This window comes from Plectropomus leopardus, chromosome 6 (genome assembly GCF_026936395.1).
Source record: "Plectropomus leopardus strain MGB_pleo_1.0 chromosome 6, ASM2693639v1, whole genome shotgun sequence".
NCBI lineage: Eukaryota > Metazoa > Chordata > Actinopteri > Perciformes > Serranidae > Plectropomus > Plectropomus leopardus.
In genome coordinates, this window is record NC_142181.1 from 3406887 (window position 1) to 3426857 (window position 19971).

A 19971-nucleotide genomic window follows, 5' to 3' on the forward strand; every position below is an offset into this window, starting at 1 on the left:
TGTTTGTCCCCATACGCATTTATTTTTGTCACATCCCAAACAGGCGAGAAAAGCTTTTTCTTTTACAAACAGGCCATTACATGCAACTGAGAAACTGGCTGCATTCCTTATTTGTGCTTGGAAGAAAGTAAAAAGCCTCAGGTTTTGTCTGGCTGCAGGGCTTTCGACTGGCTGTCTGACAACAGTTAAAAAGCATCTTTACCAGTTTTGCAGTGCTGCAATTCAAACTGAAAATTTGGGATGGAGCCAATGCCATTTAGACACGTTTAACTGCTTTCACAAAGCTTATTAATTGCCATCATGTAAGAAAATAAAAAGGCATTAGTCATCGACAATGACTACAGCAATCCAGCCTTTCACAGCATTAGTGATCCAGGTCAGATAAAAGCAGGCCTGATATACATCGGCAGGAAAGCGAAAGTTTGACACCGCCAACACAGTAAAATTACCTCTAAACAATACTACTGGCCCGGTCTGTCACAATAAGCAAGACAGGACATGTAGAGTCTGCGTTGGTTCCCATGATCTGGAAGTGTTGCAGTCATCAGCTTATTGGATTATTTCTAGTCTTATTCAGCCGTAAAATCTTATTCTTCAAAGATCATTTAACCTGTTGTCAAGCAGGTTCTCAATCTTTCAGAACTGTCTGGAAACAAAAATTTTAAAGGGTACGTTTGGTGTTTTTCAACCTATTTCCATATGCTTTTGTGTTTAAGTGACAAATGGGAAACTGGTTCGGTATTGAGCGAAACTGCTGCAGACGGCAGCCAGGAAACAGGCTGCAAGTTGTAGCGGTGTGTATATGCATGCAATGATATTTTCTCACATAACTTCCTGTTATACTACCTGGTCACATACAACAGCAAGCACTTTAAAACCCATCAGGTCTCTCTTCAAGAAAACACTCAAAATTTTAGATAGGAAGCCTTTATATTTTCATTACTGCAACATCCTGAGTAACAGTTTAGATATCGATAGTTATCAGACGTTCTTTGATGTTTGCATTGTTTTTAAGGTTTTGAATGGGCTTTCCCCGCCCATCATTACATGATTTCATACAGAAAAAAAAACAATAATGGAATTAACACTAGGGTGCTCACTAGGGGGGACTGTAATGTACCGAGGCGTAGGACTAAATAGAATAGAATATTCCTTTATTGATCCCCCATTGGGGGAAATTTCAAATGTTACAGCAGCATGAAAAAAGAAAAGTGAAATGTAACAAAGAAAATAACAATAACAAATAACAATAAATAAGTAATAAAATAAGTATGTACATAGAGGAAATAAGGTATGTACACATAATAATAAGTAAGTAATAGAATAAGTATGTACACAAAAGATGGATTTGAGAATAGAATTTACAAAAATTTGTTGTGCAAATTACTCAGCCAGTGATGCTGATGTTATAAAGTCTTATTGCAGATGGGATGAATGACCCATGTAGTCAAATGGTGTGTTGGAGGCTCACATTCTTGGAATAAGCTACTGGCACATATTTGGGACTGTGACAACTACTCAACCTTCCAAAAAACCTTTAAAACAAACCAGTCATGTACCCATACATAAACTGCTTTCCCCGGGGGCTTTTTTGAGCTTATCATATGTTTTGTTTTGGTTTTTTGTGGGTTTTTTTGTGGGGTTTTTTTACTGTTACAGGTTTATTGTAATGTGTCCATTTGTGACGTGTTGTCTGTGGACTGTCCTGTGAGCTGTGTGTGTAGCTGTTTGTTATGGTGCCTGCCTTAAAACTACGGATGAAATTTAGCAATTGCACTAATTCTGGCATATTTACATTGATGCTTACTGCTGATATGTTGATTAATGTGCACTGTCCTAACTCAATAAAATAAAATAAATAAAATATTGTTCACGATAACACCAGCATCATTTTAACTATGATAAATGTGATAATGGTACTACTCTAACTTATGGATCTAATAACGTCATATTGTTGCATACAGCAACAAGAAGTGTGGCTTCTTCTGCAATACTGGACCAACATTATGTTGCTGTCACTGGTTACTTAGACACAAAAACATGGGAAAATAGGGTCCAGGTTGAAAAATGACCAAACCGACCCTTTAAAAATAGTCCAATTTCTACTTGAGCATCTTAATCCAAGGCCACGTAGGCGTGTTATGGAGCCATAATGGAAAGGCGAGCCCCTTATACGTGGGAGCGGCCACGTATGAGGGATTTCTGGGAGCTGATAGTCCACGATTTCACAATTTGGATTCAAAACCTCTGAATGATCAGCTCAACTTCTGAAGAGTTATGCCTCATCATGAGTCAGCTCAGCAAGCACATAGCCATAACATCATGTGACCTATAAAAACCAAAAAAGTGTTTCCATTCCAGTTTTGCGAAATATGGCTTTTTTAGAATCGCCTAAAATATGTAAGCGCCAACTTTTTTGTGATTTTTTTTGTGCTTTTTTCGTAATTGAGGTGTATTTTATATTCGTTATCTTAATTTGCACAATTTGAGGGTTAATGGAAACCTTCATAATGACTTTTAATTTGAATTAAGACATTTTTTTGCAGCACAGGCTTTACAATCAGCACAGAGGTCAGTGTGCTGCTAACTGCTGCATTCCTCTCCTCCTTTCCCCTTCTGGCACTTTGATGTCCTGTTGGTAGCGTGGAGGAGTTGGGTCTGTGTCTGGTACTACCAAGGAGTGAAACGGAGCAACAATACGCTTGGGCATTTAGCCTACACCCCCCTCCACCCTTCCCTCTCCTCAGCTCTGAGCTCTCCATTATTCAGCTGTGGGGGGTGGCGTTGGGGTGAGCGTCGCGGCCGGGAGAACATCGGCGGCGGAGCCAGTCTCAAACAATGACATCATCTCTGCAGGACTGGCAGGCAATGAAGGCTGCGTGCTCACCAGGCACTCAGCACTTTGCATGTGTAAGTTAGCCTTTGCTATTAGCGACCAGCAAATTTCTGCAAACAGAAAGCACGACCGAGCCATTTTGCTCACAATGGGACATTTGGGTTCTTTTCAGGTTCGTTTTCACCGATAACAAGCAAGATAAGAATACAGCGACGCGGGAGAAATTGGACGATGAGTTTGAGTAGATGGATGTTTACAAAGCTCTAATGCAGAGCTTGTTATCGCACAGAATGAAGGCACTCCATGAAAATGATAAATATTATATTTGAGCTCCTCTTCGAGGCTGACTGAGAGGTGGGCTAAGGTTGCTCCACACCAAGAGAGCTCGGCTTGAAACGTCTTGACAGCAGCTGCACAAACTCAACCAGACAAAAACTAATGAAGATGTTTTCATGCTGGAGCTAAGTGCTGCGTTACAGCGCACACGCACACGCACACGCACACACTCAGTCAGCTGTTTCCACTGAAGCCCGAGCTCAGGGATTTCAGAGTGACAGTCAGAATTTTAGAGGCTTTGAGATCAACACAGTGTTAAATGTATGCTATACAGGGACTGTGGTAGAGAATATCAACAGTAACGGCTGCAAAAGTGAAAGCAAACCCCAGATTTGTTATATTTGCAGGGTTTTGGTTGTTTTGGGGTTTTTTTGGATCTGTGTCTGAGATTTTTGCAGCTTCCTCTTGGATGCTGCTTACTCTCTGACACCAGGTCACCACCTTTAAATAAAGTGCCAACCTCATCAGTGTTTAAGATAGAGAGATCTACTGGCAAAAAAGGAGGATAATATTTGTAATTATGTTTTCATCAGGCTGAAATGCTCCTTAATATCTAATAAAATTAGGAGGCACCTGGACAATTATTGGGACCAGTATTTGGCATTTTACTGATAATCTGTATCAGCATTCGATTTTAATGATTGCAGATAAAATTAATTAATTAAAAAATGCAAAGAAAAAAGTGCCATCATGGGAGGAACTATTACTTTGTAAAACCTCAGGGAGGTATGTTTATTTAATCTTTTTCTATGTAAATTTTCACTAAACATTTGCTACAGGCATTTCAATAAAGTTTTGTGTTGGAGTTTGTTTTATTCCAAATTCTAAATATTGACAGACAGTTTTTCATTTTTATTGTAATTGCATATCGGTTCCAAATATCGGTTATTGGTCTCATTAACTACTAATAATCAGTATCAGCCCTGAAAAACCATTATCAGTCGACACCTAAAAAAATTAATTACTATTTAGTGCATCAGAGTACAATAAAAATGACTGAAGTGAGATGAACAAACTGAAAAACGATCAGTTAAAAGAAAAAAAATATCGAACTCGTTTTGAGTTCACATCAACCACCCGACTCCAGAATCTGATAACCAAGTGGCAATATCGCAGATGAAAATGCTGATTGTCTGACAGCAGCGCGGATCTCCTACAGGCGGCTGGCAGCTCATATCTCCGACAACGCGGGTCTCCGACACAGACTGGCAGCGTGGATATCCGACATCATTACAAGTGATGTCACACCAGAGGAGAGTTATAAGGACTACCACACAAAAAAGTGTATATAGTGTGAAATAAATAAGGAAATGGATGGGATCTCAATAAGTTTTGAGTTATTTACATACAGTATATCAAGTACACAATCATATATAATTAGATATCCAGTTTAAAAGATACTAAAAGATATCGACTTTGGTTTGGAGTTTACGTCAACTAATCAACTGTAGAATTTGATAACCAAGGGGCATTGTGGCATATGAAAAGCTGATTGAAACAGCAGCGCTGATCTTTGAGACAGATCTCCCAAACGGCAGCAGGCAGCACGGATCTCGGAGTCACCGGCAGAGACACCAGCAGAGAATGGGAGCGGAGCGGACACCAGCGGAGACACTAGCGGAGAATGAGAGCGGAGCGGACACCGGCGGAGACACTAACGGAGAATGAGAGCGGAGCGGACACCAGCGGAGACACTAGCGGAGAATGAGAGCGGAGCGGACACTGACGGGGAGACCGAGGGGGACACCAGCAGAGAATGAGAGCAGAGCGGACACTGACGGAGACACCGGCAGAGACACCGGCAAAGACACCAGCAGAGACACAGGCGGGGACACCGGCAGAGAATGAGAACGAAGCGGACATTCAGAGACTAGTAAAAAAAAAAAATTTAAAAAATACATAAATGTATAAAGGAATGGATGGGGTCTCAGTGAGTTTGGAGTTATTTATATAGGCTATATAAAGTACACAACCGTATATAATTTGACATAGGTAATAGTTTAAAACAAAAAAAGATATCGACTTTGGTTTGGAGTTCACGTCAACTACCCAACTGTTGAATTTGATAACCAAGGGGCACTGTCGTGTATAACAGCTGATTGTCCGACAGCAGCGCACTGACACAGAGAAACAGAGCGGAGTAGCGTGGATCTCACAGACGGCGGCTGGCAGCGCAGATCTCGGAGACACCGGCGGAGAATGAGAGCGGATCGGACACGGCAGAGACACCGGCAGAGACACCGGCAGAGACACCGGCGGGGACACCGGTGCTCCTTGTCGCCACTGCATTTATGGAATAAAATCTTCCTGGAGATGTGGATAAAAATAGATATGTCTCTTTAACATATCACAACATGAGCATACAAAACAAATTTTGTGCACTCACTGTGCGGCTCCTTACTGTTTATTTACACTCCACAGTAGTTTGAGCACATGATGATTAAGAGGGATAATTGTAACATCGGGAGACCAGAAATAGCAGCAACACTGTCTCTGAACAACAACAGCAGCAGCAGCAGCTGGTGACAGAGCAGCAGATACGAGGATTAAAAGCAGTTTGACTTGTCATTAGGATGCTCCTCTCCTGTGGCGAGCTCAGAAATCAACCTCCAAAAACCAGTCTCACTTTTCTAAACAGCTCACTGGAAGATGTTAACACGAAGACAGATATACAGCTAATGACGTAAAAAGCTTATTAATCCTACACAAACACAATCATAATATATATCACCGTGGAAGTTAGCGTCATCCTGGTTCCCTTATCAAAAAGCCTATGGGATTTTTCCATTGGATTCTGGATTATAGCAGAAAATCAGCTGCTTTACGAGACTCACACGTTTTGTTCCGCAAGAAATTATTCGTAAATGAACATCCCTTGAGGATTTTTTGGGCCCTAAATGCAACCTCTTGTCTTTTCTTCATAAAAATTAAAAAATTAATGAGTGTCAACCTTTTGATAGCAAAATTAACCAAAACTGACATCCCTATTTTTGACAAATAAACATGTTACAAAAAAAAAAGTATTACAGTTTGTTCCATACAGTTAATAGAGAATAAATTCGTGCCATAGGTGGCTGAGCAAAAATTCAATTTGGGTTGTTCAATCTGGGACAGATGAAATTAATTCGGGACATATTATTATATTATATTCAGCCACAGAGTAGAGACTTGAAATGTAGACTTTGATGGATGCATGATTAACTATGCAAACTTAGCGCCCTCAGACCAAACCATTATCTCTAATTATGACGCCTGCTCCAACTAACAAGTGAGTCAGACGAGCCAACGGGGACAACGACACTTGACAAGCTAAGCACTTCATGTCAACCTCCGGTCAAATCGTTCACAGGCGGTGTAACCCGAACCTGATCTGACTCTTTGGAGGCTGTTTGTTCTGCTGGTGGTGTTTGGACTGCGGGTGTCATCAGACGAGGAAGCAGCGGTCAGTGTGACACAGCAGGCTGATGACAGAGAGACACTTCCTTCTGCTCATTCTTGTCCTCCACGACGCTCATTCTGGGTTTGTCTCGGACCAGTCCTCTACGATACCGTCCCCTCTTTGCACTATAACCATCTGTTTTCACCTTCCATGTCTGGCCCTAGAGCAATGATACTCAACCTAAAGCCCGCGGGCCAAATCTGGCCTCCGACAGGGTGCCTGGTGCCCCCCTGACTATTAGGACTGGGAATTATTTTTGTACTTTTAGTACACATAAGGTGCCAGAGTGCATAAAACAGCATCCAAATAGAGCTTGTTTATTGACAAAAATGCCAGTAGAGGATCCATCGCACTGCCAACAGAAATTTGGAACTACATACTTCCTTCATTACAATCAGCATCTACATTATTGTTATTCAAAAAAAATCTGAAAAGGACTATTATTTGCAAAGACTGACTTCATTGATTCATTTGTAATTCATTTCAGTTTGTTTAAAAACAAACTTTTGGTCATTTGTACATTTTTATAATTTTTGTATTGTGCTTAGTCCTGTATTATTGTTTTTTTAATAATTATTTTTGGCTTTTGTCTTTTCTGGTGATAGGACAGCTTAAGTGTGAAAGGAGAAACAGGACGACACGCAGTAAAGGGTCGAGGGCGGAAACGAACCCACGGCTGCTGCAGCGAGGACATAGCCTCTGTACATGGGGCACCCGCTGTACCAACTGAGCCACTGGGCACTGCAGTCCTGAAATTTTATACAATTATGAAATCTTTATTTTTATATTTGTTTCCATGAAAGATTATTTAATAGGAGAGATATCTCATTTTTCGTGTCTAACCTCTCCTGCACAATGTTTAAGCTTTTTAAACATTTTTTCTTCTCTATACATAGGCCTATGTATATAAAAAAAATACTCTTTTTTTTTGCTTATTTTCAGCTCATTTTTTTACAACATTTTAAAAATTGTTTGCTAATTTTCGAGACACGTCTTCTTAAGTTGCCCTTTATCTTGTCCCCATGATTTTGATAGAAATCAAACCACTTTGCTCAGGTTTCAAAGGGTTAAACAATCAATCAAAGATTTCAAATCGTCCCATAATTTAAAAAATTGTGCGACGCTCAACCGATGATTTCAGCCCTCTTAGATCAGCTCTCAGCTTTGGGACGTGGATCCATTTCCTCTTTACAATTCCAGTCAGTTTGTTTTTGTGTTGTAACCAACAAACAGGTTCCCAGACCAGTTCAGTCCTCCGAAAGTTTCACAATGACGCTGCCCTGACTCACCGTCTGTCGCCACTTTGGAGGTGACACATTCACAAAATGCAGTTTTATTTAGACTGCTGCCGTTTGTTCTGAGATGCTTGATTACACTTCTTCTATCATGTTGAAGTGTGAGCGTGTTCAACAGATTTATGAAGCCGAGAGGCTCGGAGAAAGCAACAGTCCAGTGAAGATGTCAGACTGCTGGATGAGACGTCTTTCTAATGAATGACAAAGCTATACCGACACTAATGACTGCGCCGCGGCCAATAATCATACACCGGGAGTGTAAACCAACACCAGACTGCTCCTCAGCAAACAGCACTGCATCACACTGAACAAGGACACAACGGACGGGGAACCAACCAACTGTGTTTTCCAAGAGTTAATATGTTCAAACACGGCCAATTTAGGATAAAGTCTGTGCAAACAGTGGCAGCAGCTGCAGATCTGGTGCAAAGGTACAAATCAGGAGGAAAATATTTGCTTCCAAATTTAGATAGAATGGAGTTAGTGACCTGGGACCGGCACTAATAGGTTGCTTTCTGTCATGTTTGGAGACACCTCCACACCAAACCCTTGCATTATTAAAGCATTTGATATTTCCTCACCTTCCTTTCCTTCCTAAAAATATAGTACATTTTGCTTAGTCCAACTTTAAAGGGATAGTTTAGATTTCTGAAGTGGGCTTGTATGGGGTACCTATCCCTACATTAGGGATACACCATATAGATTTTTTTGCCGATATCTGATACGCTGATATATAACAACTCAATTGTTAAAATAATAACCGATATCAATATATCGACTTTTTTCCCACCTAATTCTCTTCTTCTGCCTGCCCCACTAACACCAAATAACTACGAATAATTCAGACTTTGAGCGATTATTGACACTAGATAGGGACACTCAACCTGGTTTGCTTGGGGGCCACTTTGGCTAAATGAGAAGAGGGCAGGGGCCAGTTACAGCAGCACCATACATGTTTCCAGGGTTTAAGGGCATTTCTAGGATTTTAGGGCTTTTCTAAGATTTTAGGACATTTCTAGGATTTTAGGACAATTTTAGGATTTTAGAACACTTCTGGGATTTTAGGACATGTCTAGGATTTTAGGGCTTTTCCACAATTTTAGGGCATTTCTATCATTTTAGGACCTTTCAAGGATTTTAGGACAATTTTAGGACATTTCTGGAGTTTTAGGACATTTGTAGAATTTTATGACATTTCTAGGACTTAGGACAGTTTTAGGATTTTAGGATATTTCTAGAAATTTTAGGACATTTGTAGGACTTAGGATGTTCCTAGGATTTTAAGAGGTCTAAGATTTTAGGACATTTCCCAGATTTTAGGACTTTTCTCTGATTTTAGAACACTTGTAAGATCTTAGGATGATTTTAGGATTTTAGGACATTTCAAGGATTTAGGACGGTTTTAGGATTTTATGATATTTCTAGAAATTTTAGGATATTTGTAGGATTTGGGACGTTTCTCAGATTTTAAGACGTCTTTAGTATTTGGGGTCATCTCTAGGATTTTAGGACACTTTAGGATTTAGGATGTTTCTGGGATTTTTAGGACATTTTAAAATGCTCAGAATAAGAAAACTACTTCAACTTAGGGTTGATGTTTTGTACAAGTTCACTTTGTCAGTAACAGAAATACACTGGTTTGTGATATCGGCAGAACTCAGCATGTTGGCCGATATTCCATTTTAAAGCCAATATCTGCTGATACAGATGACATGCCAATCATGTATCATGTATTTCTATATTGCATTCAGTGGATGTCAGTCGGCGCGTCCCCAGTTTGGAGAAACAGGCTGGAATACAACATGGAAGCTAAGCAATGTACTGCTGTGGAGGAATCAGCAACAAAACGTATTTTAGAAACTTAATATCTCAATTAACTCAATATGAGTTAAAGTGTACACTTTATTGAGAGTATTTTCACCACTTTACCTTCATTTCAGACAGGGATTTCCAACTGGAAAATGAAGGTGTCGCTCTTTTCAAAGCCTGACTCCACTGAGAAAAACAGTGATTTAATATCACTGAACACAGGAGCCATTTGTTTACTGCTGCCTATAACACTTATTTTGTTTGTGTTATTAGATTTACCAAAGTCACACAATAAAACAAACTAGGGCTGGGCAACAATAAAACAGCAGAATATTGCTATTATGGCCATTAAAGTGATTAAAGCAGCAGCAAACCAGCGGTTTCCGTGTTCAGCGAACAAACATTACTTTTATCTGTTGTTTTCTTGTAATTGTTATTGTTATTGTTTATCTTTGTAAAGTGTCCCTGAGTGCTAAGAAAGGTGCTTATAAATAAAATGTATTATTATTATTACTGTTTTTGTCAGTGGAGTCTGGAGGATTTGTCCCGAGCACAGACAGGGATTTTTTTTTGCCGGACCCCATCCGCGGCAATTCATTACTTAGCTTCCATATCGGACTCCAGCCTGCTTCTCCAAACTGGGGGAGTGCCGACTGACTTGTACTGTTCGCAATACACCGACTCTGGATATCCGACTTCATATGACCGTACTTTAAAAAAATCTGAACAATCCTTTTAACATAATACACCACAAATCTTTTTTTTCCATTTGACAACTACAAATATCACTCGATTAGAAGAAATCTCTGTTTGATAACCCACATTAGACTGAATAAACTTAAAAACCAAAGATTAATAAATATACTGAGTCACTGCCGAGCAGGTGTGGAGCTAACAGTATCTGCCGGATGATCAAACAGCTGGATTATTATTTTTGAATGAAGCTTGGCTCAATAGATGAGCTACTTTGAATCTATGGGGTCCTCATGTGAGCAGCTGCTATCTTAGCAAACTTTTAAATGTAAAATCAGCAGGACATCCTCGTGAGACAGCTGCTAACAGCTGGAAACATTTCTTTCTCACCAAACGAATGCACGCCTTTAAAACTCGCAGGCTGGACTACTGTAAGAGAGCGCACATTACGCCTGTTTTAAAGACGTTACACTGGCTGCAGGTTAGTTTTCGCATTGATTTAAAGTCCTTTTATTAGTTATTAGGATGCTGCATGGCTGGGAACCAGGAAGACCCCTCAAATCCTCCAACTCTTCTTTTTTAGAAATAAAACCTCTGGTTATTTTGCTTTTAGTCATTTTGCCCAAAATGCTGGAACAGCCTGCCGAGGATCTGAGAGGAGCTGCAAATAATAATACTTTTAAACTAAAACCATTTTTATTCTGGCTTTTATGTAGTGTCTTAATGTCAAAATTTTATGGTTAACACTTATTCTATTTTATGGTTTTTACTTATTCAATTTTATGTTTTCTTACTTATTATACTTTATGGTTTTCATTTATTAAATTGTATGTTTTTACTTATTCTATTTTGTGGTTTTTACGTATTACATTTTATGAATTTTAATTATTCTGCTTTATCTTTTTTTATTATTAACTTTTTTGATTTATACTTATTTTTTTATGGTTTTGACTTATTGAATTTTAATGTTTTTACTAATTGAATTTTAATGTTTTTACTTATTTTATTTCAAGGTTTTTACTTATTAAATTGTATGTTTTTAATTATTCTATTTCATGTTTTTTTATTGATTAGAATTTATGGTTTATACTTGTTCTATTTCATGGTTTATATTTATTCTATTTTATTGTTTTAAATTATTGAATTTTAATGTTTTTTAACTTATTCTATGGTCTTCACTTATTAAAATCTTTTAATTTTTATTTATTCTATTTTTTGCTGTTGTTTTTGTTGTTTAAGACCCGTTTTTTAAGATCCATTTTTACTTATTTCCAATGTTGCTCTTGTTTTTGTTTTTCCAAACTGTGAAGCACTTTGAAATGCAATCGATTTGTTTGAAAGGTGCCATATAAAAAACATCTGATTGATTGATTTTGTTGATTGGTTTCTTCGTTTACCGGCGGACAGACACGCCTGGCAGCACAAACACAAATACGCTTCCAGAATCTTAAAGGTTTTCTGGTAACTTCGGCGCACATTTAATCTACGCAGAAGCTACACGGCTCTTACTATTGTGCCATTTCCATCTCTCCACTCCTGAGGCATTGTCAGACAGGTTGCATTAGCCGACCAAAGGGGATGCCAGGTTTGCGAGTTGACATTTTATCAGCGTTACATGTTTGGAGAGCTGCAGCTACACGGAAAGCTCCAGGTGAACCGAAGCGTTTTGTTCACCGGGTTTGTTGGGTTAAACGGGGCACTTAGCGCCCTTTTCTCTCCATGCAACAGTGAGCACAATCACTTGAGCATAAGGTGCAAGAAAATGATGTGACTTAGAAAACAACACTGGGGGCTTGCGTAATTTCTACATCCTTGCAAGCTAAGGACAGTCCGAGGTGATGCTGAGTGTGCAGACTGAACAGAGTAACGTTAGTGCAGCCGACGTGCATTGCATTACCTGGCCGTACACCTTCGGCATGGTGGATTCACCGGGGCTCCGGCGGCTTCGATGTTGCGGATAGGAGCCGGAGTGCGACCCGCCTTGAGCGGCACTGCGAGCGGCCAGAGGCAGCGCAGGAGCCGCGGCGCCTCCTCCACCTCCGTCTGCTAAATCCTCATTCGCCTCTATCGTGAAAAAGCCTCTGTTTTGCGGCAGCATGCGGCGCCGCTCCGGGTGAAGGTGAAGGGTCGACGAGTTTATTCCTGCAACCGTGAGGAATAATAATAAATATAACGAGCAGCGAGGAGAGGACTGCATCTTGCCCGCTTGTGATATCGCCATGTTTGTGTATGTTTGGCTTGTGGATTAGGTAAGACTGAAGAGCTCCTTCTACTGGCAGCGATGCCCCGCATGCTGCATTCAAATGCCATGGGAATGTCGGAAAGCACCAGACTTCTCACTTCAAACATCCCTATGCCGGCACAGAGCTACAACACACAAAGCAAAGACACGCAAAAGCAAATATATATAAATAAATAAATATATACATATATGTGTGTGTGTGTGTGTGTGTGTGTGTGTGTGTGTGTATATATACAGTATATATATATATATAGAGAGAGAGAGAGATAGATATATAGATATATAAAGACAAGCAAAAGCAAATATATATACTACTATGTTTGCACATCCATTTTTTTGCTCTTTTAAATCTTTTTTTGTTTGTTTTGTTTGTTCTCTGTACATACTGTACATATCTTCATTATTATCATGATTATTTAATTTTATTCAATTATATTTTGTTCTATGTTAAGTGCCTTCCCTTGTATATATATTTGCATTATTTTGCCTTTTTAATGAATATTTAATTCAGTCGCTGCTTTCTTATTTGCTGCTGTAACAAACCACTTTAATAAAAAAAAAAAATGTTTTATTCTTTTCTATTCTGTCATTTGCACATAGCATATGTGCAGTAAATAATTATCAGAAATGGCAGTTTGTATATCTACTGATGATTTGGATGTGGACACAAAGCATGCGTTGTACATTTGTATGCTGCAAGGAAAGACCCATAAAAACAAGTGATCACAAAAACAAATTAACCCGCAGGTCCCACTTTAATATTACACACACTCATTGCTTTGCACACAGAATGCACTTTTCAAAATCAAGCTTTGAAAAATATTTTACATAACTATCATTTTCTATTTTCATTCAGTCCTTATCATAAAAACCAAATATTCATTCATTTTCAGAATTTCTGTCCTTTAAATGCCAGGTTTTTGTCATGATGCTACTTTATTTTTAGATTTTTTAGGCCAAAACAAACACAAAAAATTAAAAATTATCAAAATACTACATGCTAAGTAGAGGTGTTTTTAGATTAAAATAAAATTTTGTTGTTTTTTTTTTAATTCAGTGTACATTTTTTAAAATTATCACAGCCTTGGATATGTCAATGATTTGCAGCAACATTGCACCGATTGAAAATAGCACGTATTTTCATGCCAAATATGGTAAAAATGATGTAATCAGGTGGAAAATAGCAAAAATTACAAACTCTAAGGCAAAGGCCCAAAATGACACCCAGAAATAATACAATGCATGTTTTTACTTTGATGACTTTGGGCTCAAAAATTACAGTTTAAATGGGTTTCACACTGTAATTTGAACGTTTCAGTGCATATACCTTTCTGTCTTCTTTACTGTATTTAATTTTTCAAAACTTGGATTACATATCCGTGATGACTTGTAAATTAACTCTCTTTGGTTTATGTTACAGCTCTATGGTTTTATTTGACACACTGACTGAGATAATCCACTTTGCTGCCACAGAGCTGCAGCATTAATCTGCAGTTAAACCACCTTAGCAGCTTCATCCAATATCCACTTTCCTCACAGTGCAGTTCTAATCTCCGCTCCTATAATCCCATTGATTCAATCCAACCAGGTTGAGGCTACATGAGGGGATTTGAAGACACCGCATGTCCATAACAGTTTATTTTATTCTTATTAATAGAGACATTTTTCATGTGCAAAAAAAAACATCTTAATCCACATCTGGGAGGAGATCTGTCACTTCTAGAGCTGCTCAGAACTGTAATAATAGGTTGTTAGCATTAAAAAAGAGCACTTTAAAGCTACAGAGGCAGCATGTTGCTGCCACCATGACTGAGTAAGATTTGTTCAGTTTCTTGTTTTAATATGACAAGACTTTTTACATGAATAATGAACACTTTTAAATCTTTATAAAGAAAATGGGCATGCCCCATTTAGTTTACTTGCTGCTAAAAGCACTGCTAATAATGTCATCCATTGAAACCATTAACATAGTAAATAAATAAGATGCCTGCACATCTGTCGGGTTCATATTTAGATTCATATATATTTGCCATAAACAAAGATTATAATTTAAACTCTGTACAGCACCATGCAGAAAAAATACTAATTTCTAAAATGCCCCAACCCCCTTAATTCTTTATATATTAGCAGTTGACAGATTATCGACCTGGCCGATTATTGGGACCAATATTTGGTATTTTGCTGATTATCTGTATCTGTATTTTATTTTAATGATCGCCAATAAAATTAATTAATTAAAAAGTGCGAAGAAAGTGTCATCATAGGAGGGACTTTTACTCCTCGGGGGACTTTTACTCCTCAGGGAGATATTTTTATTCACTTAGTTTTTATTTAAATTTTCACTTGACTTTATGAAAAAAAAGTTGCTGGGAACTTGCTGTATATGATGTTGAAAGTTTCAGTTTTGATTTCATATTTGCTAAAGACATTTAAACAGGGTTTTGTGTTGGAGTTTGTTATTTTCCAAATTCTAAATACAGACAAGGATTTTCATTTTTATTGTAAATGCATATCAGTTCCAAATATCGGTTATTGGTCTCATTAACTACTAATAATCGGTTGACCCCTACAATATATAGCATTAAATCTACTCTCGACACATGTACCGACTGACTACGCGATTTTTTTCATTTTTATTCCACCAGAACCTTTTTAGGGTAAACTGATCTAATCTTTTTCTGTGTGAAAAAAATAAATTAAAAAAAATAAATAAAGATATATACACATAAAAACACACATTTGTATACATACATATATGTAGGCTATATATATATATAACATTTCATATAGATACGTGATGATGCCCCACCCCCCCAGTGGCGTCACGTGCGCACGTGCCCGACCTTTATTTTAAATTTCGAATCTTTGTGTACTCCTGCTGAAATATTAAAAACTTGACGGTTAGTCTTTTAAATAATCATATTAATATTCTACTCTTCCACTCAAGACTTTGTAAACCTTGTAAGTAGCATTATTACTATTGATATTAATTATTAATGTTGTTGAAGGTTAATTAATTAAATGACATTAAAAACCCTGTGAGCCCTTAACAGCTAAATTAACGTTAGCTAACGTGACTACTGAAAATATTAGCAAAAGATTACCTGCTAGCTTAACATTATTTTTGCTTTATTTTACTTAGTAAGACAAAGCTGTTTGTGCTGAATTTACCAACTGGATGAAATAAAAATGGTTTGATAACATTATTTATGTAGTTAGCTATGTACGAATTGTAGCTTAGCAAGCTAATGTTAGCTTTATTATTAACATGAAAGTTTTACTTTATTACCTTAAAAAGATAAGTCAAGATGGTTTTACTTGCTATCTTAGACATAAATACCATGCACCATACTATATTGTCCTGCAACTTGAGCAGTCAGTTTGTTACCGAAGCATGGTTTAACCCTTTAAAACCGGAGCAAATTCATATAGATTAACTAATAGTAAAGTACTAATAGTATTAGTAAAAAAAAAACATAAAGTACCAGAAACATAAATGGAAGAATATTTTTAAAAGCAGAAAAAAAGGAAAGTCAACAAAAGCTAACAAGGAAATTACTGAAAAAGTGCTATAGGCCTATTTTGAAATAATTTTAAATGTAACATAATAAATAAGTATAGTTTTCTGCATATTTTAACCTACCTTTTTTATTGAATTTTCTAAATCTTTACTAAAATTGTTTTTTAAATGTTTTATTTTTAATTTTTTGCAATTTGCAGGACATTTCTAGACATGCTCATTGTCATTTTGCATGTTTTTGAGAGAAATCAAACCAATTTGCTCAGGGTCCAAAAGTTTAAATACTTGTGAAAGGCGTCTGAAAGCAGCACAAAAAAAGGGATGTCAATCCAAATTTCAAAGGGTTAACAGCATCTTTAGCAGAGTGGTAAAAAGATTAAGCAAAAAATAACAACAACAAATCAACAAGAAACAAAACTTCACAGATCTACAGTTTTGTTTTTTGTTTTTTTACTGTCTGGTTTACTTTGTCTGGTGACTCTTGTGATTTGTGATATTATGCTGTTTTATTGTTGTATTTTTTGTAAGGTGACATACCCATAAATAAAATGTATTATTATTATTATTATTATTATTATTATGTAGTCCGATCTTAGCACACACGAGCACCCTTTCATGCTATTGAGACAAACAGACCTTTGTGATTAACAAAATACCTGTTATTCAAATGTCTAACGTTAGTTTACTTTCACATTTTCAGAAACTTTACATCGCAACCAAAGAAGCGACACCAATGGACGGAGAACTCGTTCTACCAACATTTAACAAGAGGCCTCTGAACAACAAAAAAAGCCCTAAACAGACAACACCCCAAGAGGTAAGAGAAGCTTTCCCGATGAAAAGTCTCTTCAGCAGTTACAAGAAAATTATTATTTTCATTTAAGTAGTAAATGTGGCTGATCTTGAGTTAATGACAGCTCAGAAAATACAGTTTTACAATACATACTGATAAGAGACAATATCAGTCAATACGGAGATGTTTTGGCGATTTCGCTGTAAAGGCGTGTCTTAAAGATGGCGATATGTTTTGTTTATATTGTATTGAACTGAGATCGGCGATTGTTTAATCGATACAGGGATTCAGATTGATGTGTCATAACACCTCATACAGTCCCTTTAAGCCTTAAAAGATGGGAAAAGCGCAATGAGCAATTTAAGAATAAATAACCCAAAAATTAACAAAAAATATATATATAAAAAAATAGATGAATAAAGTTTTTAAAAAAAAAGACCTGAAAAATGCTTTGAAAAATAATAATAATTCAGGAAAAAAACATTATCATGATAATTGTAAATGTAGTATTTTTGGACATTTTCCCTACCTTTTTAAAAAATAATTTTCCAAATTTAATAATTTCCTGCAATTTGCAAAACAGTTCACGTCAAGTTGCTTATTGCATGTTTTAAAAAGAAAGCAAACCAATTTGTTTTCGAAGGTTTAAATACTTGTAAAGGGATCTGAATGCAGCACCAGAAAAGTGATGTTGATTCAGGTTTCAGAGGGTAAATTAAGTAAATAATGATAATAGCTCAAGTAATGCTTGTGCTAGATGTACAGAATTGGTATTACTTTTGAGATTTTCACTTGTTTTGACTCACAATAGTTAGGTATAGTTAGACAGATAGAAGAAACATTTCTTAATGTGTAAATAATGTTTGATTACACTCGATCTTTTTCCCATTGCAATAGACGGAGCGTACACCTGCAAATCGAGACAAATCTCCACCAACAAAGAAAAAAACTCCCTCTAAACCACCCACTTCAGAGCCAGCTGATTTATTTGAGGCTACTACTGCAGGTATGTGCAATGTCAAAGTATACTGCCATTCATATTAGAAAAATCACATTTGAGCCTACAAATAAAGTGTGATTTTAAACTGCTGCTCCTCACTGTGCCGACTGCATCGGTCTGCTTTTAGACCCGTGATATTTCTTCTGCACTTCTGTACTTCCTCCATTGCACCTTTTGTACATACATTTTGTGTTCTTTATATTCTGTTTTTTCATTTTATATTTTTAAATTGCTTCTATATTTTTATCTCTTACACTATTTAAATTCAAAATTTGTATTCTTCCTTTATGTTAATTGTTTTGCACCAAATCACAAAGTCAAATTCCTTGTATATATGTAAATGTATTTGGCACTAAAACCGGATTCTGGTTGTGATTTCTGCGTCACATTTTCAGTCACATAATTAGAACAATGGAAAAATGACTGATATAGTTTCAAGAAATGTTTTTGCCATTTAGTGAAATTTGCAGCATCTGACCTTGTGGTGGTTTTCTTCGCCGCTGCAGGTGCGATTAGAGAGTTCAACATGCTGTTTTCAGAGTTTTCTCAAGCATTAAGGTAAGTCATTTTACTGGATTTTACAAAGTGGCGACACACATTATGCTTAAATGTGCTTAAAGAATGAACTCACGTTGTCACGCCTCATTAATGTCAGTATTTCTGGGTTGACGCAGTGAGAGAGCTGCAGCAGATGCCGCCCAGATGAAGGAGCTGGACCGCATTTTGACAGAAGCTAAAAACCTTGAGGCCTACCTGAAGGAGAAGAAAAAGACTCTGAGGCAGACATTGGATCTCATTTCTGATAAACTGCAGGGTTAAATCTGCAGACCGTTTCCGACGTAATGAAGCAGAGCTGTTCATTTATTTTTCTCTCTGGTGAAAAGATTTGTTTTTGCGTTCTGTGTGTTGCTTCTGCTCTTCATTTGTCATATGAATTAATACTCTGGCATTACTTTGACTATGAAATGAGCTGATACATGTTCACTGTCATGATTTTTGAGTAAAAACTCCTTTTAAATAGAATCATAATTTCACTTTTAATTCTTCATCTGGGCGATCATTTGGTGATATAGCCCAAATATAAACCGACAAACTGCCATTGTTTTTGAGAGAATACTCAAAGTTCAATACGCATAAATGTTTGTATTTCTCTTCATTAAGAAATAAAAGTGTTAATCAAAGAAAAAGTTTTTTTTCCTCTGTTATTGTTGATATCAAATCAAAAGAGGAATTTAGCCTTCTGCCTCAACACACACACACACACAATAAAAAACCAAAAAGGGACATTTGAAAGCTAAAAAAAGATAATGTTTTGTCACATTTCCACGAGCAATTTAACCTCCTCTGCTCTTAATTCAGCCGTTTTATAATCAGATAGGAGCAGGACTGAGACATCGCTGTCCAGCAGAGGGTGCAGGTGTGCCACAGTTACCACAGCTGCATAAACTGACATTAACACTTTTATTAGAGATATTTATTTAATATTGGTTTGGTGTTAAGTTTAGTAAATATTCTAATGTATCAGTGACTGAAATGTTCCTATTAAATAAAGTTCCCGTGCAAAGTATTACAACTACAGCCGTATAATGTCTGTCTGCAATATTTTTGAGATGTGGAAAGTTTATCTGCGGATGTGAGATATGACGTCTAACATCTATCAGCAAAAGATAAAAATAAAAAAAATAACTAATTACTACAAGAGGGAAATGAATGCAGCATAGAGCAGATGTGTAAATACAGTTTTTTATTCGCAGTGTTTCAGCATGTATTTAAAAATGTACATATTTACTAAGTCAAACTGCAGCCCTTTATTGAATTAAAAGTCTGGACTGTGATTTTAATCCAATATTTTTTTTGTTACTGCAGTCTTGCAGCGTTTATTTTGCTCTCTATTTCAGCAGGACCGGCTCGAGACCGCTTTGAATGAGGGAATAAGAGATGTTTGTAGATAATATCAGTTATTATTTAGGTGCAAATGCTGAACTGTTTGTTTTTATCCAAAGCGTTT

The 19971-nt window shown here is 37.1% G+C and overlaps 2 protein-coding genes across 2 annotated transcripts in view; one reads left to right on the plus strand and one right to left on the minus strand.

Annotated features, from left to right (window-relative positions):
* The window catches only part of sorl1 (sortilin-related receptor, L(DLR class) A repeats containing), a 112400-nt gene extending 99739 nt beyond the window's left edge, over positions 1-12661 (minus strand). The window contains exon 1 of the mRNA XM_088078498.1: positions 12306-12661. Coding sequence (XP_087934624.1) covers positions 12306-12629 — 324 coding nt within the window. The 5' untranslated portion in view covers positions 12630-12661. The remainder of the gene's footprint in view (positions 1-12305) is intronic.
* Positions 12662-15488: 2827 nt separating this feature from the next.
* Positions 15489-19168, plus strand: tex12 (testis expressed 12). Its single transcript, XM_088078262.1, has 5 exons — positions 15489-15611; positions 16871-16987; positions 17861-17969; positions 18470-18521; positions 18638-19168. The coding sequence occupies exons 2-5, from the start codon at positions 16904-16906 to the stop codon at positions 18780-18782; spliced, it is 390 nt and encodes a 129-aa protein (XP_087934388.1). The 5' UTR covers positions 15489-15611; positions 16871-16903; the 3' UTR covers positions 18783-19168.
* The last annotated feature ends 803 nt before the right edge of the window (positions 19169-19971 follow it).